The sequence below is a fragment of the Genypterus blacodes genome, unplaced genomic scaffold (assembly GCF_046128005.1).
Source record: "Genypterus blacodes isolate CSIRO-AG114 ecotype Tasmania unplaced genomic scaffold, CSIRO-AGI_Gbla_v1 ptg000355l_1, whole genome shotgun sequence".
NCBI lineage: Eukaryota > Metazoa > Chordata > Actinopteri > Ophidiiformes > Ophidiidae > Genypterus > Genypterus blacodes.
This window is the reverse complement of record NW_027467139.1, coordinates 15,104-37,525: the sequence shown is the minus strand read 5'-3', so window position 1 is coordinate 37,525 and position 22,422 is coordinate 15,104. Positions and strand designations below refer to the sequence as shown.

The window sequence follows — 22,422 nt, the reverse complement described above, 5'->3', positions numbered from 1 at the left end:
TTCTGGTGTCTGTGTCTACATCATTGGGTCCTACATTAAAATAACTTGAAGCGCACTTGGTTTTGATATCTGTTTGTCCTTTGCTTTGTTTCTCATCAATCAGCTGCAACATGAAACATGTTTGACCTGGACATCATTCTGATTTGTGTATTATAGTACAGTTGTGTGTATGTAGTTTATATGTACTGTTCAAAATATGATACTGTCTTTAAAATGTAAATAAATATCTGCTGAAAAATGTAACTGTGAAAACAACAAAGAAACCAAACAAATAAGGTTAAAGAACAAAAGGTTTCCTGCTAACTGGACTCAATGTTCCTCACAGGTGATGAAACCAAACATTCTCTGTGTCTGATTCAACTTTTATTGATTCAGTTTTTGTCCCAGATATTCTTTCAGAAAATCCATCCACTAAAGATTAAATTTGGTTTGATCAATTTTCAAATCAAGGTAGAACTTCACCTCGTCAGGTCCAAGTCTCAAACTCCAGGCTCAGGCGCTCAGATCAGAGTCTCAATACTTCCAACATGTGTGAACGTCTTTTCTACTTTAAACAACCACACAAACACGGCTCCTGTTACTGGGAAACCCCAAGTGCTTCATTTGACTGCTATCAATCCTAAAGACCAAGAGCCTGTTCACTCATACAGGAAAGAAACATTTCACTTCCTGTTACTTTGATAGGGACAGATGCATTAAATATAGAGCAACGCATCTCTGCACACACACACACACTCATGGTAGGGCTGCTGGTTCCATTCCCTCAGACTAGTCAGACCAGTCGAGCATCTGAAGGCACGCAGCGGCTACCAGCCAGGAGGTGCAGCTACGTTTACTGTAAGTCACATGGTTTATCCAAAGTGACAGTGAGAATGCCCACTGGAGGGTTGTTCAGTCAGAGTCCTCCTCTTCATCACACCACAGCTACAGGTAAGGAGCTCAGATTGCTGACAGACTCAAACCAGCTGCCTTTCTTATCAGTAAAACCCCTTGATGTTTGTATCTTCATGTTCTTGGATGACCGACTCTGTGAGCTGAAGCTCTGTGATCCATGTAAATGTAGATCTTTGCCTCAATTGTATTTAAAGCTCATGTGTCACTGTGGATAAAAGCATCTGCTACGGAACAGATGATCAAACTTTATCTCCTACAGAGTTCTTACCGACTTCCTGCTAGATCATAAGCGGCTGCTTGATGTATGTGACTGATTCTAGACTGTGACTGTTGGATTTATGACACATTTGGATCTATTATCAACATCATTTACGGGGATGCAGTTTGTTAGCTACATCTTCAGTTCTTTCCCTGAGCTGATCAGAGGGGAGGATAGAACAGCTTAGACCCACCAGGGAGCAAAGAAAGTATTTACCACTATTCATTTCACCCGAAGTAACCGCTAAAACTTTGTCGTCTAAACTAATAAACTCATCACATGTTGAGTATCCATGACCTTTGCCTCAAAACAGAGCATATGCATCTGACAGATGAGGGTCAAACTTGCCGATCAGCTCTCAGCATCACAGAAAACTGCCAATCCTTGAGAAGATGGCAGTGGTAACATGTCTGTCCTGGTGTCCTGGTGTCCCTGTGGACGCGCTGCAGCTGATGGTGTTTCACACAAGCCTGATATTCAGCTTTGTTGAGCAGAGGGATAAGAGGAATTCTCATAATATCACTTAGTGATCTTTGTAGCGTTTGTGCTGATAGACACAAACGCGGTGCAGGAAGTGGCTCCCTGGCCCTGAGACCTTTAGGGACTCAGCAATCTTCTTTACTGCTCCACCAGTGGAAACAAACCCATGTCACTCTGCCTGTGCTGCTGTCTGTGTGTGAGTGAGTCATCTGCTGACTGACCCCGTCTCTCCAGTCTAATCCAGATAAAATGGAGACCCAAAAAAAATACAACAGTGGTGGCCTAGACAAAAAGGAACCAATTACTGCGGACTCGATGTTAAAACGAATGCGTCCTGCTGCTCTTCGACCCTCTGAGCCAAACATCATCACAGCTGCAGGTAAGGAGCCCAGAGCTTCATTTACTGGAACAAGTCCAGTTAAAATATGAAGTACGTGAGTGATTTAAGCCTTCAGTAGTTCACTAGTTGATCTGGAACTTTCCCCAGACTGTTATCTTTGTCTTATCACACTTCCCAACAATCGTCTTCAGACACTATCGCAGAACTCAGTAAGACAAACCAGAAATCTACCAGCGGAGTTTTCTCCTCCAACTTCTGCACCACGGTAGAACATTTTGTCAACAAAAGGACCATGGCTGTGGAGGTGTGAGGTGGATCTGTGGCTCTCAGTCACTGAGGCCCCTCCTTGGGTGGGTGGGGCTCTGATCATCAAACTCACATGGACATATTTACACCTTATTACATCTGGCTAACATGTCAGACCTCCTGAGGTGGTTTAAGCAAACGGATTTGTAAACATTTGGACAAAGTCTTGGGTGTATGTCAGCTGTACATTGTTGTGGCTTGGCCTGATCAGGATATTAACCAGATACTCAAGAAGGATTCAATGTCTTCATGTAAACAGGGTCCGAGTTTCCACTGATCATGGCTCCGTCTATGTCCAACTGCTTCTGTTTCTCTCTAGATGGAATGGGGCCCATGAGGAAGATAAATACAATACAGGAGGAACAGAATGAGGAGCAAAAGGAGGATGAAGTGGCTCAGGGGGAACAGAATGAGGATCAGGGGGAACAGAAAGTGGATCAGGGGGAACAGAATGAGGATCAGGGGGAACAGAAAGTGGATCAGGGGGAACAGAAAGTGGATCAGGGGGAACAGAAAGTGGATCAGGGGGAACAGAAAGTGGATCAAGGGGAACAGAAAGTGGATCAGGGGGAACAGAATGGGGAGAAACAGAAAGTGGATCAGGGGGAACAGAATGGGGAGGAACAGAAAGTGGATCAGGGGGAACAGAATGGGGAGGAACAGAAAGTGGATCAGGGGGAACAGAATGGGGAGGAACAGAAAGTGGATCAGGGGGAACAGAATGGGGAGGAACAGAAAGTGGATCAGGGAGAAGAGAATGGGGAGGGGTGGAAATTGTATCAAGGTGAGAATGTGGAGCAAACAATGAAGAAAAAAAAAAAAAAAAGCATCCCCAGAATGTTTTCCATGTTGGGTCATTCTTCAAAGCCTGCAGCTGAGGGTAAGAAGCTAAGACTTTTATTCACAAGCTGAGTTCCTTTGTTGACTAACTTAATCAAAATCACCAACATAAAAAGGGAAGTATGAACCAAATGTCTCTCTCATTCTCTCTAGACAAAGAAGAAAAGAAAATTAGAAAAGCTAATACTATTCAAGAAAAACAAGATCTGTACCAAATGAGACAGAACCTTCAGATGGAGAGATACAACCTAGGCCAGATGAGACAGCACCTGGACCAAGAAAAGGAGGACATAGACCAGATGAGACGGATCCTGGACAGTGAGAAACAAGATCTTGACCGAATAAGACAGTCCCTGGACCAAGACGAACAGAACCTAGACCGGATGAGACAGAATCCTGACCAAGAAAAACAAGATCTGGACCAAATGAGACAGAACCTTCACATAGAGAAATACGACCTAGGCCAGATGAGACAGAATCTGGACCAAGAGGAACACAATGGGGACAAACAAGCACTGAAAGCGGTCTGTGGCAACCTGATGCATGTAATGCACAGGGACGAGTATAAGAGTACGTACAGTGTATCTGTGTCTCTACAGTGTCTCTTTCTGCCAACACTTCAGGAACCTCCTAGAATGAAAAAGCTTTCAGATAGGTGACCTCTGTATCAGGGGTCGTTCCTGCTGTTGTTCAAGTTTCTCAGGTCAGTGTAGCAGAGAAAACAGTCTGCAGATGTCCAACGGCGTCAATTATGTGGAGTTTATGTCTGTAGTGTTTCAAACTATAAAACCCACGAAAGGAGGAAAGACGTGTGGAAATACTCGCCGGTTTGTTACCATCTATGGTGCCGCCTCAATTTGGGCCACGGTCACAGGACCGCTGCTGATTGATCTGTTCTCTCCTTCAAGGGTTTATGAATAACCAGTGATTGATTGATTATTGAGTGACATGATATATTGAGTGACATGATGATAGACATGGAATGTATCCAGGGACTCCTGAACCTTTAGTTCCCGTGGCTGTAAAGCAAAGAGACACCATGTTCACAAACGTAGTCTCGTTGTGACGCACGCTGCCATGTTCTCTCTGTAGTTGCTGAAGCTGTGGTGAACGATTATGAGAAAGGAAACCTACCGTGTGAGAACGCCACCAATCTTCTGACTTTGCTGCAGTATTACGCCAAACATCAACCTCAGCAGCCCGGGGAAGATTTACACTGTGAGTTTGTTTGGATCCTCAAGTTTCAAGAAATCAGATGATGTTTATAAAATGCCTTCAGAGAGTTCAAAAGATCAGACAGATGGTGAGTCTTCTGTTTTCTTTAGTAGGGAAGAAGAAAGGTGATCAGAAGCAGAAGCTTCTGGTGAAGTCAGGTGAGTTCCAGGTGTCTTCAATTCACAGGATTCCTTGAGTTTGACATGATATGGATTCGTGTCATTTTGTGGGATCAAGCATCCATTTGGATCTTCTGTACCGTTACCGGTGAAACCTTTGGAGCCCATCAGAGGCTCCTGGACCAAGTGAAGCATCTCAAAGGGCTCAACGTGGTGGAGTGCCCCCAGTGGCAGAACTGCCAGGTCATTATTGTCTTCTGTGTCATCGATTCTCGTGTTGGATCAAATGTGGAGGCAGCGATGAGTAAAACTCCAGGTAACCAAATATATAAATATACTGTATTTTCAATTTAACCGCAGCAGTTCCAAAATAACAACTCCATAGTATCCAGGATTTGATGCCTGGTGTCAATAGCCAGAGTAGTATTGCAGCACAGTCCAGGAGGAGGTGAGGGTAGAAGGTCAGGGGATGGAAGATGGAAGGAATGGGAGGATTCTGAGCGGACTGCTGGTCCTTGCAGGAAGTCCACCTTTGACCGTTGTTCTCTCTGGTCTCTGGTCCACAGATGGGAAACCTGTCATTCTGGTCCTGATGCATCACACCAGAGATGTCTACTATTCAACCGGGGGGAGAAAGTGGTCGGACAGCTTTGATAAGGTTGTGTTGGATGTTCACGTTCTCTACCACCAGACCAGACAGGGATTACTGACGTGTCCAAAGAACCAGCAGGCGGTCAAGCACATACAGGAAGTCCTACAGAGATACACTAAAAAGGAAAAGTGGCTACAGCTGTAAAGTGGACAGTGCCCACATGGCTACTGGTCAGTGGGTTCAACTGTTTGGATCCCAACACAAAGTGACAGAACCAACAACCATTGGGCCTCAATCATCCAGATACATTTTCTTCTGCATTTGTTCACACCTGAAGGCATCACAGCTGAATAAAAGTCCATGTCTGATTCTTGACCCGACATCCAATTTGACGGAACACTGACGTATTCCTTTCATTCATCTCACCTGATGTATGGGGTTTAAACATTAAACGCCCCAGAGTTCCATAACAGGCGGTGCATTATAGAGCTGTAAGGAAGGAGGGACGGATGATTACAAGAAGAAAATACTCCTAAATACTAAAATTGAAGAAATTGCATAAAATCTGTCTACATATTTGTCTACTAGTCAACATAAGCTAAACTGTATAGATCTGTTTACTAAAACTTTATGTTGACCTCGTAACTTGAAGAAAGTTGGTCTGTACTAACGCTCCTGACCAATCCCTATCAGGAGTATCTGAGAAACTCAGGAGGATCTTCAACAAATACTGTATATCCGTAGCCTTCAAACCCAGCAAGAGACAGAGAGATGAACCGGTCCAGCATAAAGACCCCACACCCAAACACAAGAAGAGCAACCTGGTGTATGCAGTCCAATGAGGAACCATTAGACAAACTCATGGCTCAACACAGGAGGGCCATCTCTTCAGGACAAGAATCAGCAGCTCGCCTGCACTAGAAAGACAAAGGACACTCCTTAGAGGACAATAATGTACAGATCCTGGACAGGGATGTCAGATGGTTTGAAAAAGTAAAAGAGGCAAACTATGTGAAGATAGAGAGACCATATCTAAACAGAGGAGGTCTACTACACCACCTATCACCCACATACAATGCTGTTCTCTCGTCCCTCCCCAGGTGACTAAACAACCATTCAGCCTCTGATGAACATGGATACAGCAGAAAGGAGAACCCCAGAGACTGTTGTCACTGTCCACACCTGGACACAGGAAACGCCAATCACTCTAACGACGACCATCACAGCCAGGAGGACTATTCAGGAGTATCAACCACCCTGATTAAGACTAATCAGGATTATCGACCCTGACTACGACTCGACAGAGTATCAGCTCCATCTGATGGCACCACGCACCATGGTGCTATGCTGCGCCGCCAGCCCTTCATTTCCCAGAAGCCACTGCGATGATTCCAGAGGAGCGATGCGGTCAGGACTTTTACGAACAACTATACTTTACTTGTAGCCATACATTTTTGTCTATGCATATTTATGACAAAATAAAAAGTAAAGGTTTGGTCCAGTGCCTCTTGGTGAGTCTGAGTCTCCACTCAGTTTATTTCAACGATTTATGTTTATGTTATTGGAAATGAATGCAAACCTGGATAAAGTCCAGAGCTTTGTGTTCTGTGGTGATGATACTTGAATAATTAGGGTTGGTGTGGGTAATGATGTTCTTCTGTTCATTTACTTTGAACTGCACTTATTTCCATATTTCAGTTTAATGTAAATTACAGCAGTCGGTGAGAAACGATAAGGAACTAAATCTGTAGATGAAAAAATGGGAAAAAATGGCATTTTGTTAAATTTTTTGGTGGAAAAAAAAGGTTTCATTGAGGAAAATAATCTGTAAGAACTATGGAGAAAAATCTGATTAGTTGCATCTATGTAACAAAACCTTTCAAATGTATGCTTCTAGCTGTTCTATGAAATCACTGCACTGTCAAAATACACAGAATTCATTATCTATATTTCATTAAAAGTGAAAACACAAAACTTCCATCCATGTGGCATGAACAGGAAGTCAAACTAAATCTGGATTTTAGATTCTGACTCAGGATGTTTCTACAAATCGATGCCACAAAGTCAAATAAAAAGCTCAGCTGTGAGTGAAACGATCAGACAAAGTCTACACCAACCTTGACAGATGGACACTTTGGTGTGGGTTTGGATGAAGTTTGATCTAAGTGATTGATGGTTCTGGTTCTGTTCCAGCAGGTGGCAGTGTGTTACAGGGTTGCACACACGGCGGCCTTTGACAGTGCCAACATCAGGAGAATGTTCCCACCTTCTTAGGTGTTCTGCAACATTCCTTTCTGTCCTATGTGCCAAGCTTGTAACAGTCAGAGGAAATGTGGAGAGCAGTCGTTATATTTTATTGTAGGTGGGAAACATTTGACATTTTCTTCTGTACAATATTTAACAATCATCTCCAACCAACTCGACCCTGAAACTGTTTATAGACTGACGAAGACCAAAAGGCGCCAAGACTGGAATCAAGCCAGTGTCAGTGAACGCACCGTGTCACAGCAGACTTTCTCCTAAATCATAAGTCATTTACCCACAAATCAGCTGTTTATTAGTGACCTGTGAAGGTTCTGACCAATGACAATCTTCAACGATTTGGGAGAAATTTTCCAAAACAAGTGGAGCCAAAGTGAAATCAGATAAATTGGTGTCTGTGTTTGTTTGACAGGCAGCGTTAATACTTGTGTAGTGTTTTCACAGCTCAGGGTTGATTGATAAGTTTTGATGCCCCTGTGTCAGACTCTGACTAACTCAGCATTAATGTTTCAATGCAGCAACTCAATGTCAACATTAGAGCACAGAGCAAGGCTGCTTTATGAAAACAAAACGTGTGTTTTCATAGATGAGTGACTGATAAGTTCTGATACTGACAGCCCTTAAGTTTCTGTATAGGTCAGGGTCAACACTTATCAATCAACCACTGTAGTAAAGTGTGAAGTGAAAACTAACCAAGCTGAAGTGAAGAGAGCTCCTCTCACCCTGGACGTCTGACATCTAGACAGAAGGACGGACATCTGGAAAAGCTCACAACTTTACAATCCGACATTCTGCTTATGCTGAGTGACGTGAGGGTTTAAAAGGTGATGTCACCTCGGTGTGCACACCAGCCAACAGATCACTCAGCTGATATCAGTAATGATGTCACCACGCTGCTGTCAGCACTGGTGCATGCTGGGAAAACGATCTCATCGTTCAGTAGGTGAGCACCAGTAAGGATGTGTGAGGTATCTGATGAGCCCCACACACACACACACACACACACACACACACACACACACACACACACACACACACACACACACACACACACACACACACACACACACACACACACACACACACACACACACACACACACACACACACACACACACACACACGTTTAGTATTCTGAGCCTTATACATAACTTAATAAATGTGGATTGTTTTTCTTACATCATATAAAACATGAATGTGTTTTCTATTAACATCATAAAGGATTTGTTTGTCTTACGTCATGCTAAATCACCATGGAAACAAACATTCATATGTACAAACTGTGCATTTTACTGATATTGCTGAGGAAGGTTTGGCTTTTGTGCGAAGATCAAAAGAAATAAAACAATACAGAAAGAAAAAAGGGGCGGAGCTTAGTTCAACGTAAGAAGGACTTGATTGAATCAGAGCAACAGACAGACGGACAAGCTGAGACCACAATGCAGACCTGTCTCTGTCCCGTGGACCCTGTCTGTCTCTGGCCCCTGTCTCTGTCCCGTGGACCCTGTCTGTCTCTGTCCTCTGTCTCTGTCCAGTGGACCCTGTCTGTCTCTGTCCCGTGGCCTCTGTCTGTCTCTGTCCTCTGTCTCTGTCCAGTGGACCCTGTCTGTCTCTGTCCTCTGTCTCTGTCCAGTGGACCCTGTCTGTCCCGTGGACTCTGTCTCTGTCCCGTGGCCTCTGTCTCTGTCCCGTGGACTCTGTCTCTGTCCCGTGGACCCTGTCTGTCTCTGTCCTCTGTCTCTGTCCAGTGGACTCCGTCTCTGTCCCGTGGACTCTGTCTCTGTCCCGTGGACCCTGTCTGTCTCTGTCCTCTGTCTCTGTCCAGTGGACCCTGTCTGTCTCTGTCCTCTGTCTCTGTCCAGTGGACCCTGTCTGTCCCGTGGACTCTGTCTCTGTCCCGTGGCCTCTGTCTCTGTCCTCTGTCTCTGTCCAGTGGACCCTGTCTGTCCAGTGGACCCTGTCTCTGTCCCGTGGCCTCTGTCTCTGTCTCTGTCTCTGTCCCGTGGACCCTGTCTGTCTCTGTCCTCTGTCTCTGTCCAGTGGACCCTGTCTGTCCCGTGGACTCTGTCTCTGTCCCGTGGACCCTGTCTGTCTCTGTCCCCTGTCTCTGTCCAGTGGACCCTGTCTGTCCAGTGGACCCTGTCCATGCGGCTCTGCTGAGCTCCTTACAGCTCAGCATGGGTTTGGATCCCTCAATCACAGTGACATGATCAAAGGTCATGTCAGAGAATCTGGCACTCAGACATCTCACAGCCGTGCTCTCCACCAGGGGGCGACACCAAGCCCGGTGTGAAACAAAGTGGTAAACGCCGAGCAGAGAGTAGAGGCTGAAATGCTGCTGCTTCCTGCTGCATCACAACTCTAGACTTCTGTTAAATATTCTGAATATTTAGAACCAAGGATCGATCAGATTTCCGTCTTGGTAGAGGTCCAGATCTCAGGCTCCATATTTCCTGGTTCAGTTCTACTAAGAGGATGTCTACGGGCCTTCAGAACCACTGGCAGCATCTTTACTGGACCTCCAACACGTGCACACGCAGGGGAACAGCTGGAGGACACTTAGCTCAGATCCCTGAAAGGCTCCATGTGTGGATCAGACCTGAAAGCTGCTGGATGTTTGACTTGCAGCTGCAGTAGCACCCAATGACCTGTAGGTGGCCACACTCCCCACAACACGGACTCACCCACTGTTAGCGGTGAGTGTTAGCTCTGAGCTTTAGCATTAGCCCTGAGCTTTAGTGTTTACGTTGACCTTTGCGTGGTTTTACCATGAAATCCTTCTACATCAGGATTTTCACTCACACGGCACGGAAAGCTGTCAGGACAAATTCTTTTCCTGAGAAATTTTAAAATTCCAGGGAAAAACAAGAACAGAAAATAAGCAAACGAGGAAAGCTGACAGTGGATAGAAGAAGAAGAAGAAGAAGAAGAAGAAGATGAAGAAGCTACATCAGACAGTGATTAAAAACACAATAAGATCAACCAAAGAGAGAACACAAAGTGACACAGAGCATGCAGTAAATATCCTGTGGGTCACTGCACAACGACAGGAAGTGGCTCTAGCTCCACCTCTCTCCCTGTAAGTTCAGATTCAGAGGGATTCAGTGAAACAAACCTAAACAAAGCTCACGTCACACTCGGCCAGCAGGGGGCAGTCAGGGAAACAGAGTCCATGAGAGCAGAAACACTGTTGTTTTGTTGGCGTACGTCTGAGCGTCCTGTGGCATTAGCGTGCACATCCTGTCTGCAGGGCTGAGGTATAGCTGGTTGAGAGATCACGGTTCGTCAGGTTCCTTGCAATACTCAGAGAGTTCTTTGGTTCATGTGGTGGATGAGGTGAACCCGGCTCCTCGCCTATGGGGGTCAGGGATCAGCCTGAACTGACCCGAGTGACCTCTGGGGGCTTTTTGTTTCTCATGACAGCAACAAGAGATCAATCAGTCGAATGTCTTCAAAGCTGCGCTGCTGCTCTTCATCCATGAAGACAAACCCATGTCTGTCAGGCTAATGCTAGAGAGCTGAGCCTGAGCTCTGAATGCTGACACTATCACAGAGAAGTGTCAAGAACAAGAGAGAGTTTGGTTCCCCACAGCGCCACCACCTGGAAGGCAAAGCCACCGAGGAGACTGAAGACATTTGACAGATTTCATCTTCAGCTGCTGTCATTCAAACACACACACACACACACACACACACACAGGTTGGCACACTAACTAAAGGGTATTATAAATAAATATATGTGAAGGTGTTCAGAATGTCTCTGGAGTCATTTAGAGTTTAGATGAAGGTGGGGTTTGTGTTCTGTAGCGCCGCCTGCTGCTGGGACAGAGAACACTCAGGATCCTTATGGGTCTGGAACTTACTACAGCATATACTGTGTGTGTGTGTGTGTGTGTGTGTGTGTGTGTAAATACAGACATATTTACATGTGTGTGTGTGTGTGTGTGTACACACAGCAGCAATGCACAGACATTCAGAAGCTGTTACTTATTGGCAGATTACATTTTCATTTATAAACACAAAAACAGCAAATGTGTCTAAAAACTCCGTCGCCCTTTTTATACTGAAATGACACAAAGTGTTTGTGACGCTCGATTTCGTAGAAAAGAGTCTAAAGTCTGTCCAGGAAGTTGTTCTTCTTCTCGTTGACTATAAAAGACGCTCCCACACGGTAAAGGTCCACCTGCCGCCCTGATCCTTCAGTCTGGAGGCACACATGTAGCCTGAGGATCCTGGAGCACAGAGCCACAAAGAGCCTCAGCCAGTCAGACAATCAGCCTTAATCAGCCCCTCCCTCTTTCAGCCCCTCCCACTTTCAGCCCCTCCCATTACATCGTCACACCTCTTTGGCTCAGGGTTCTGGTCTCTGGTTTGGTTTGGGCTGTCCTGATTACCTCTCATCCTGGTCATAGACTGGACTCTTTAGGTGGGTAGTCCACGTTGGTAACCATGGTGACCACTGTGACAATCTCCTCCGGAGCGGTGACGCTGGTTTGCCGCTGCATCTGCACAACGCGCTCCTCTACGCAGCCGGCCGACAGCCGAGCTTCGGCCTCGTGGTCCCAGCACTCCTCGATGGTCTCACACAGCACGGCCAGACCCTGAACACACCACACACACAGAGTCACACAAAGCCTCTAGCCTCATGAGGAGTGCAGGGTAATGTGATCCATACTCACAGAGTGTTTGAGCCAATAGTCCCTGAGTATGGGCCTCAGCTTCTTATGGACCACCACCTCCTGCATGTCCTCCAGCAACGGATGCTGGCCCACCTCCTCTTCAAAGGGAAGCATGTACTCGTCAACTGGACCTGGAGGAGGAAACGCAGGAAGCGTTAGCTTAACATCACACGGGGATTACAAGATCTGCAAGAAGTCCTTCATAAGAAAGGTCTACCCAGGTCCACACAACAAGAAGGTCCTGACAGCTGAAAGCTCTGAGCAGGCGAGAGAACCTCAACCTCAACATGTGAGGGAAACAGCAGGAAACCTCTGGAGGCCTGTCAGAGACAGATCCCTCAGCTGGGGACAGCGTGGGATGCGTGCTCACCGTCAGCGGCCTTGCAGCGCGACGTTAGCTCCCACAGCACCAGGCCCAGAGCGTACATGTCTATCCTGAGGAAGGCGTCGCGCTGGAAATTGATGGCTCCTTCAAGAACCTCAGGCGCCATATACCTCCTGGTCCCCACCTGGAAAACACAGGAGACTGGATCAGGACCCACATCCATGTGGTGTAACATTAAAGCGTAAACACCCAGACACTCCTTCATCACAGAGTCAGCCGCGGTTGTGTGGTCTGTAGATGAAGAGTCCAGATGATGAATTGCAGCTGCTGTGCCTATAGAATCCCCTCTTCAGTTTTCATTGCTGTAGAAACCCTGTGATTGGCTGGACTCACCTGTCCATGTGCGTCCCCTGGAGACCTCCCTGCCTCAAACCTGAGGGCCAGGCCGAAGTCTGCGATGCAGGCAGTGAGGTTGGACTTCAGCAGGATGTTCTTACTTTTAAAGTCCCTGTGGAGGAAACAGAGTCAGCAACCATGTTTCCATCCAGGTCTCAAATGAAACACCAACACACACACACACACACACACACACATTAGACCGTGTGTGTACAGGAGTCTTTCCTGTCACATGACGCCGCCTCAGTCTTGTCCAGTTTGTTGTCTTTGCCCTCTAATATTAGGTTCATGTTCTTCTCATATGTGAGAGTAAGAGCAGGTCTGACTTTGTCTTCAGTGGCATCACAGGGGCAGCGTGGATGTCTGACTCCTCGCTTTATGAGCACAACACATGTTTGAAACTTTGAATCACACAAGCCGCTGGTCAACAGAACCCTCCTGAGTGCGGTGGCAGGTACCTGTGTGCGATGGCGGGCTTGTGTCCGTCCTTGTGTCCGGGGATGTCCTCGTGCAGGTACGCCAGGCCTCGGGCCATGGTCTGAGCCATGTGGCACAGCTCAGACCAGGACACCACGTTGGCCTTCAGATAGTCTGTCATAGAGCCCTGACCACACAACACAACACAACACCATCAACAGGAAGCTACACACTTACAAGAGAAAGCCCAAGAGTTCAGAATGTATTTATGGTTCATTTACCAAACTGGAGGTTAAACAGCAGAATAGAATGGACACTAGCTTTGACTCATGTGTTTGACTTCTGGAAGCTGAAGGTGTAGCTGATGAGACGTACCAACTCATGGTAGGCGGTGATGAGCCAGAGCTCCAGGTCCATGCCGGTTCCTCGTTTCTCCGCTCCGATGAAGTGCAGCAGATTCTCGTGTCTCATCCCGCTCAGGCTGTAGATCTCATATTCATTCTGCCACGACTGTTTGTCCTGAAGAACAAAGAAATACCTTCTTACTACAGAGTTTGACTTCCTTTAAGATCAGATCAGATCAGATCAGAGTTTATTATCCCGAGGGAGATGACTTTACTCACACTAGGTACATTTATCAACACATTGTAATTACCTGGATGGGGAAGATTTTGACGGCCACGTTCCCGCTGAGCAGCCGAGCCTTCCACACGCAGCCGAAGCGCCCCCTGGCTTTGATCTCCAGCAGCTGCAGCGGCTTCTGGCCAAGGATGGGAGAGGGGGGCATGGGGCTGGGGTCCTGCAGGTAGACCAAACAAACAAGGCCAACCAGGTCAATCACCTAAACTCAAGAGTGTGTGTGTGTGTGTGTGTGTGTGTGTGTGTGTGTGTGTGTGTGTGTGTGTGTGTGTGTGTGTGTGTGTGTACTGAGAATGCAGACTGCCTCAGCTTGACACCACAGGATCATATCAGCATTCTTTCAGGTTATGTCTTTCTGCTGTAATTGATACATTTCTGTATCACTGCTTAACGTTTCCTACAGAATGTTCAATCTAATTACATTTTACATTTAATTTTTCATTCCAGGAGGAAACTGTGTGGAAGCCTCACTCAATGGAGGGACGGATCCTCTGACCTTCATCCTCTGACCTTCATTCTCTGACCTCTTGACCTTGTAAACCTCCATAGTAACCTGAATGATCTCTCTCTTTATGAGTCCAGTAGATCTGAATGTAGATCAATAATCAATCCAGTGATCAGTTCTGATGCAGATCCATTCAGCCTGTCTGTCCTTCACTCAATCATCTCAGCTCCATGATGCTGCTGGTTGATGTTTGTAGCTCTGCTAGACACTCGGCTCTGCCTGGAGACACAGAGCTCCTATCTGAAGAGGACTGAGGGACCACCAGATCCTGATCCTACTGATCCAGGTCCTACTGATCCAGGTCCTACTGATCCTGATCCTACTGATCCAGACCCTACTGATCCAGATCCTACTGACCCAGTGGCAGGGAGTGTTTTGGTTTGAAGGCTTTGTCTCCAGTCTGGTCTGCATGGTTGTCTTTGGACACATGAACATGTAATAACTTCACATGTCTGATCCTGCACACACACACTAAGGTACACAGAGAACATAAGCTCCTCTGCAGCTGATATGACCTTCATTATAATATTACATGAAAGCTTCTGCTGACTCATCAGAACGCTCAGTCGTCACAGAAACAGAAACCTTCAATGTGTTCACAGAGCAGGAGGAACTTGTTTCTGAGCCTCAGGCTGTAAATTCAAAGATCACACACACACAAGCACACACACAAGCACACACACACACACACACACACACACACACACACACACACACACACACACACACACACACACACACACACACACACACACACACACACACACACACACACACACACAACCCAAGTTGGTATGCTGCACTACAGATTCTGTACAAGTTAAGACAACTCTCAGGATTCCAGAAAAGTAACTCTATAAATGCATAAAGAATCAGAATGAACGAATAACAACCATTGATAATTGAGTGGAAAAGAGGGGAGAAGACATTGATCCCTATCTGAACCCAATGTATAAACCATGAACAGCACATCTGGATACACATCTGGATCCTCTCTGAAGGAGAAGAGAGAAGTGCTGCTTGAGGCTTCAGAAGGTCCATGAGGTGAGAACTTCATACTTCATTACTCACAAGACCTTCAACCACTTCAAACTCACTTGATCTTCTGACAGATAAAATAACGTGGTGCATTCAAAGACGGTAGGACTTTTCTTCCTATTGCTGACAATTTCCACATTTCTGTTCCATGATCTTATCTTTGGAGGAGCACAGATCATGCTTCTTCAGTACGTGGAGGATTCCCTGTTTCAAAGGACGGGTTGTTTACGTCATGCTTGGCCCGCCGGGTTCAAGTCTATCCAGAATCATGCACCTGGACCCACAGGCAACATCAACATCCACGTGTGGGCATCATGACACAACGTAAAGTGCTTTCATGGACGGAGGCAGGCTCAAGCTCGGGGCAACAATGTGACAAAACGGCACCAAGCAGAATGGAGACGGTGTTGATGGTCTTACCTCGATCATGATATGAAAGGCGTGCTGCTGGAGGAGAAGAAGGCATAAACACAGCAGAGTACACAGCTGATCAACAGCATGAGCTCAGAGGTCAGCTCCACGGGGCTACAGCTGATTCTAACACACACACACACACACACACACACACACTCTCTCTCTCACCTGAGTGGGCACCAGCACAGGTGGGTAAGCCAGTTTGTGATGGCGGTACATCCAGAAAGAGAAGAGGATGATGGCGGTGATGCCCATGATCGGTACCAGGGAGTACATCAGAGTGGTCAGCACTGGGGGCTTCTGGGTAACCGGTTTGTTTGTGGCTTCAGAGGGGAAGAACAATCAAATAGGTTGATGATAATCATCACACACACACACACACACACACACACACACACACACACACACACACACACACACACACACACACACACACACACACACACACACACACACACACACACACACACACACACACACACACACACACACACACACACACACACAGCTTACTTGGAACGGGAGCTTGGCCGTCCGGGATGTGGAAGAACTTTTGGTTGCATAAGTTTCCTTCACAGCAGCAGAAGAAAACCTCTGGAGCGTCTTTCCTTTCCACACATTCGTTCCTTTTGCCAGAGGAGAAATAACAACTGTTACCTCACTGATGAAGACACCATGATGATGAAGAAAAATGATGATCCCGCAGTGAAGAAGTCCACGGTTCATCTTGAGGGGAGATATGAGCAGATTCAACCTGCTGGAGGAGCTCAGAGAGCGGCCACCAGAGCTGCAGCTCTGCTCTCCTCTGGACCACAAACCAGCACCACTTCTCCAGTAAAGGTCAAAGGTCACATGGACACAACCTCTAAACACCTGAAGGAGACTTCCTGTAACACATCTGAGCTGAAGTTAGACTCTTACCCATTTTTGGAGAAATCAAGACGACTGAACCATCTGACTGAGGGACTGAACCATCTGAGGGACTGAACCATCTGAGGGACTGAACCATCTGACTGAGGGACTGAACCATCTGAGGGACTGAACCATCTGACTCAGGGACCGAACCATCTGAGGGACTGAACCATCTGAGGGACTGAACCATCTGAGGGACTGAACCATCTGACTGAGGGACTGAACCATCTGAGGGACTGAACCATCTGACTGAGGGACTGAACCATCTGAGGGACTGAACCATCTGACTGAGGGACTGAACCATCTGAGGGACTGAACCATCTGACTCAGGGACCGAACCATCTGAGGGACTGAACCATCTGAGGGACTGAACCATCTGAGGGACTGAACCATCTGAGGGACTGAACCATCTGAGTGACTGAACCATCTGAGGGACTGAACCATCTGACTGAGGGACTGAACCATCTGAGGGACTGAACCATCTGAGGGACTGAACCATCTGAGTGACTGAACCATCTGAGGGACTGAACCATCTGACTGAGGGACTGAACCATCTGAGGGACTGAACCATCTGACTGAGGGACCGAACCATCTGAGGGACTGAACCATCTGAGGGACTGAACCATCTGACTGAGGGACTGAACCGTCTGACTGAGGGACTGAACCGTCTGACTGAGGGACTGAACCATCTGACTGAGGGACTGAACCATCTGACTCAGGGACTGAACCATCTGACTCAGGGACTGAACCATCTGAGGGACTGAACCATCTGACTGAGGGACTGAACCGTCTGACTGAGGGACTGAACCATCTGACTGCGAATGTTCCACAGTTATGACACAGCAGGTATTATCTGAGATGGTGACTGGCAGAACCAGCTCAGTAGAAGCAGAACTATGAGGACAGAGTGAAAGTGGTATTTCTTCCCTGCAGGCTCCAGGCTGACAGAAGGATCTGGTTAGTGCAGGTGGGAGGTGAACAGGTTCATCAGCGTGCCAAGACACGAGCCTCTGGGTAAACTAGAGCTGCTCTGTGGCGCCAATAACGTCTGAACGGGTGGGGGAGGGAAGGACAAAACATGTTGACACAACAGAGGAGACGAGGCCCGCCGGGCTCCAGGCCGCCCCCCCTCCCCCCACCAGCTCCACAACGCTCCAGAAACACCTTCACGCCGTTTAAGTGCATTTAGTTCATTCTGAAACACTGAGTCATCATATAAACACAACAGGACGTACTGGTCATAGCAGTTGACGTTGTCCAGCCAGCAGCCCTGTTGGACCACCTTCACGCTCCCAGAGACGTTCCTCCAGGTGGCGTAGCAGTGCAGCCTCTTGTCCTTCTCCCCAGAGCAGCTGCTCACCCCGCTGAGGTTCCCCCGGCCCTCAGACCCAGAGGAGCTTTCTCCATAGCTGATGCACTTCAGCGTCTCAGAGCGTCCCAAGATGGCACCTGACAGACATGAGGAAGGTCTCAGCATCATCTTCATCAACAACACGCTTTTATGTGAACGAGCGAGCGAGCGAGCGAGAGAGAGAGAGAGACAGAGAGAGAGAGAGAGTCTGAAGATTGAAAGAAGAAGCAAACAAGAATCCATGTTGGTGTGAGGAGCGTCTCTACAAGGCCTCAGGGCCAAACATTCATGTGTGAGCTGTGTTCAGAGGCGTGTTGTTGCTGTGTGAAGGTGTGAATCTCTCACACACTCACACACACGCGCACACACACACACACACAGGATAATAAAGACACATTTCTGTCAGACACAAGTCATAAAACAGCCATTACACATGGACACGTCACATGACAGTGACATGACCCCTATCACACACACACACACGAGGAGAGAAGCTGCTCCATCTTCATCACTGAGCAACTCTGGAAATGTTCCTACATTTTTCATCAAATTGTCATTGGAGTCACAAACTAGGGTTGCTCTGACCGTCCGTGCGTGTGTGTGTGTGTGTGCGTGTGTGTGTGTGAGGTCAAAGGTGAAATGCTTCCCCTGTCTGGGGGTGAGGAGTCAGTAAGCTGATCCATGGAGCTGGAACATGCGTGTCCAGCTGCTGTTTGGGCAGCATGAGGCCTGAGCCACACGTGTTACTTATGTTACCATGGAGACAAAACCTACAGCAGGTTATGGCTGTTAAAACATAATAAGTCACATTAGCATGAGCTCACATGCCAGGATCCCAAGTTCCTCACGCCTGAGGTGGAGCAGAACCTTCATCAGGCCTTTAGAAACCCTGGGATGACCTCAGAAAGGCTCCAGGTCAGAACCAGGACCAGGACCAGGACCGGGACCAGGACAGGCTGCAGCTGTGTGCTGCTGTGCTGAGCAGAGTTACTACACATCTGTAACTCCAACTACAGATGTGACTGAAATAAGTGCACCTCTATGTAACCCCACTCTGTTTAGGACCCAGTGGCAATAAAACCCAGGACTACCAGTGTCAGAACATGGACTTTATATCTTCAACCTGAGCAGCCAAAGACACACTTTACACTCAGAACAGAACAGCCCAGCTCCTGTCTGTGTGTGTGTGTGTGTGTGTGTGTGTGTGTGTGTGTGTGTGTGTGTGTGTGTGTGTGTGTGTGTGTGGCTTCACTCCATCATAGAGTTTGATTGCTGAGTTTATTATGGGGCTTTGTGTTGGAGGGATTTCAGAATAATAGCTGAGACCCGACAGGAAGAGAAAGTGCACTTCCTCTGGATCATGAAGAATAAGACCTGGTCCACCACAGGACCACATACAGGACGAGTGCAGACAAATGGGACGCAATCAGGAACACATGCACCAGATTAGAGACGTGATGAAGCTCATCCTGTCCTACACCTTCTTAATAAAGTATCACTTGTCTTATGGGACAGTAATGTTCCAGCACCTCATGGCTTCTTGCCGTTACTGAAGAAAGAACATCAGGAGAAGGTTCTGGAGGCCTTTCAGGAGGTTAACACCACCGGTACCTGCTCCCAGAGGCCACAACGCAGACTGTCCACTGAGAGGTGCAGCAGCACTGAGGAGGACAGGAGGAGCTCTGTGGAGCCTTCAGCAGAGCATCCAGCAGAGCATCCAGCAGAGCATCCAGCTCCTCTCACCCAGAGATCCACAGAGAGGCAGAGCAGTAAACAGAGTTGCAGGTCTGCTCTCCTCTGGTCCAGGCTGCTTCAAACCAGCAGAACTTCCCCAGTAAAGGTCAAAGGTCACACAGACACAAACACGAAACACCTAAAGGAAACTTCCTGTAAGCACATGTGAGCTGAAGTTAGACTCTGATACAGGTTTGTTGTTCTTTTTGCTTCAGTTTGACTGAACCTTTACTAATGATTAGAAATTCAGCTTTGACAAATCCATCAGAGTAAATAAGACCTGAGTGTTGAGGCCCTGAGTCTCCTGAAGCAAACAGGGCCTCTAGAGACCCTGGGGACCTTTCTCTGCTGGAACCAGTGTGACAGGTCCACATGTCCACCTCAACAGGGACCAGAGCAACAGTCCAGGTCCTGGGCTCAGGCTCAGGCTCAGGCTCAGGGTCAGGGTCAGGGTTCCATGTGTTCCAACATACCTCAGCCCATGAGAGAAGCTCAAACATGAAGCGTGTCTGATTAAATATGCATGAGCTCCCACATGGCACACGCTCTTCATGAATCATTGAGGCAAACGCTCTACAGCCGCCCTCTATGGCACGCATAGAGCAGCCGCCATGCTCCATGAGGGAACCATCAACACTCTGTGTGCACGACAGAGCTGCCACAGGACAAGGAGGTGAGACGTCCTGTACGTCTGAACGCTCTCACCTCAGAGGAGAGGAAACATGGAGGTGCAGAGCTGAACTGCATCATGGGACAGAGAAGCTACCATCACTCACACACACTCACACCTTTTCAGAAACTCTTAGAGCAGCACGACATCAGTGATGGCACGCACACACACTCACACACTACAGTGTAATAAGTTTCTCTTCTGTTTACTCCCTGAGTTTAAACCTTAAACTGGATTTATAATTCTTAACTTATCAAACCCTGAGTGAACTGAAGAAGTGTCAAGGTGGGAACTTTGAGATCTGATAACCTTTGTGTTCTACTTACACCAATACAATCACATGTATTGATCCTAACATAGTGTGTGTGTGTGAGCGTGTGTTTGTGTGTGAGCGTGTGTGAGCGTGTGTATGTGCGTGTGTGAGCGTGTGTGTATGAGCGTGTGTATGTGCGTGTGTGTGTGTGAGCGTGTGTGTATGTGCGTGTGTGTGTGAGCGTGTGTGTGTGAGCGTGTGTGTATGTGCGTGTGTGTGTGAGCGTGTGTGTATGAGCGTGTGTATGTGCGTGTGTGTGTGTGAGCGTGTGTGTATGTGCGTGTGTGTGTGAGCGTGTGTGTGTGTGCGTGTGTGTATGTGCGTGTGTGTGTGAGCGTGTGTGTGAGCGTGTGTGTATGTGCGTGTGTCTCACCTGAGCAGCAGGAGATGAGCAGCACGATCAGAGACACTTTGGTCGCTGATCCCATTTTCGATTCAATGACCTCCAAGATAATCCAGAGTTTGTTCTGAAAGCCCAGTTCAGCTGGCAGAGAGCAGAACCGAGCTCCGTCCAGGCCTGTGTGTGTGTGTGTTTCAGTGAAACACGATAACACAAGCAGTCACTCAGCAGGTCTGATCATCTCTGAGGCCAGCAGGTGAGTTCTCTGAGACCTTAGCCCTCAGTTGGTTTGTTAGGACTGAAGGTTACAATGTTACTAAACTCTACAGCAAAGGTTTGACTTCCATGAGGCAGGAACACAACATGTCCACCTGCAGACACACGACTCACACACACTCTGCTGGCTGAACACTCTTCATGTGTGACTGAACACTCTGTTCTCTGGGTTCTGTGTTCTCTGGGTTCTCTGGGTTCGTGTCTCGTCTCCTGGCCGGATGATAACAGAACCATGAAGCTTTACTGTCACACAGCGGCTGATGTGCGCTTACAGGCGTAACGAGCAGAAGCTCTAATCGGCTTTAGTGTCTTTCATACACACAACTAAACAACCAGTCAAGGGTGGAAGAGAGGAAAGGGACTCATTCCCGTCACAAACACGTTTCACTTCTCCTCCAAATCCAAGGAAAAGTTTAAAGGCGATGGATCGAAGCTGCTCCGGGCCGCTGCTCCGGGCTCCTCTCCGGCTCCTGACCGGCTCCTCTGCGGCTCCTCTACACATCTAGCACAGCCTCAGAGGCAGACAGCAGCTCCCGCTCCGGGCTCCGGGCTCCATGTCCCCGGGCTGAGCAGCAGCCTGAACCCGACGACGGCCGCTTCAACTCTCGCAGCAAACAGCTAACACCGCCGGTCCGGCTAACGTTGTTACAGCAGCACGGGTGAGGGGTTTTCCAGCAGATACGCGAAGCGGCGCTTAGTGTTGAGAAGACGGCACCATGTCTGCCGTCCAAGGCGCGAAGAGAGGCCGACGTTTCCTCGGCGCTCCGTGTTGACTTCTGGTGGAACACACACAAGATGGCCGCTCGGATTATTTTTGTTTTTTCCTTCCACTGTCATCTGTCACTACGGTCAGGAAGGTGAGTGACGCAATCACCAGCCAATAGAATGCGCAGAAGAGAATCGACCCGGATTTCCCAGCCAATTGGATGAAGCGTCGTCCGGCATCTTAAGCCAAAACCCCGCCCACCGCCAGAGTACGTTGATAGTTAGGAGAGTTATGCTGCGTTCCCGTGCTGTGGGAAATTTGGGAATTTACCACTTGGAAATTGCAATGGAACAGCAGACGAAGTGTATTTATCCTGTTAGCATGTTAGCTTAGAACTATC

At 47.7% G+C, this 22,422-nt stretch overlaps 2 protein-coding genes across 7 annotated transcripts; one reads left to right on the top strand and one right to left on the bottom strand.

The window, feature by feature from the left end:
- Positions 1–730: 730 nt before the first annotated feature.
- On the top strand, positions 731–6,560 carry LOC142988946 (uncharacterized). Of its 3 annotated transcripts, none has more exons than XM_076138258.1 (8): positions 731–930; positions 1,868–2,012; positions 2,599–3,159; positions 3,273–3,689; positions 4,212–4,337; positions 4,448–4,492; positions 4,572–4,769; positions 5,020–6,560. In XM_076138258.1, exons 2-8 carry the CDS (start codon positions 1,883–1,885, stop codon positions 5,247–5,249), a joined length of 1,707 nt encoding a protein of 568 aa, XP_075994373.1. In that variant the 5' UTR covers positions 731–930; positions 1,868–1,882; the 3' UTR covers positions 5,250–6,560. The 3 variants fall into 3 exon arrangements, with proteins under 3 accessions (XP_075994373.1, XP_075994374.1, XP_075994372.1); XM_076138259.1 differs by having other exon boundaries at positions 733–930; positions 3,315–3,689; positions 4,445–4,492; XM_076138257.1 differs by having other exon boundaries at positions 733–930; positions 4,445–4,492.
- Positions 6,561–7,382: 822 nt separating this feature from the next.
- Positions 7,383–22,114, bottom strand: LOC142988948 (activin receptor type-2A-like). Of its 4 annotated transcripts, XM_076138263.1 has the most exons (14): positions 21,074–22,114; positions 17,868–18,081; positions 16,234–16,346; positions 15,889–16,043; positions 13,780–13,923; positions 13,500–13,643; positions 13,166–13,311; positions 12,705–12,819; positions 12,357–12,495; positions 11,987–12,117; positions 11,650–11,908; positions 9,371–11,539; positions 9,081–9,232; positions 7,383–9,034 (listed from the first exon to the last, which is right to left on the bottom strand). In XM_076138263.1, exons 1-11 carry the CDS (start codon positions 21,126–21,128, stop codon positions 11,714–11,716), a joined length of 1,551 nt encoding a protein of 516 aa, XP_075994378.1. In that variant the 5' UTR covers positions 21,129–22,114; the 3' UTR covers positions 7,383–9,034; positions 9,081–9,232; positions 9,371–11,539; positions 11,650–11,713. The 4 variants fall into 4 exon arrangements, with proteins under 4 accessions (XP_075994378.1, XP_075994375.1, XP_075994376.1 ...); XM_076138260.1 differs by having other exon boundaries at positions 7,383–9,232; XM_076138261.1 differs by having other exon boundaries at positions 7,383–9,232; positions 11,702–11,908.
- Between the last annotated feature and the right edge of the window lie 308 nt (positions 22,115–22,422).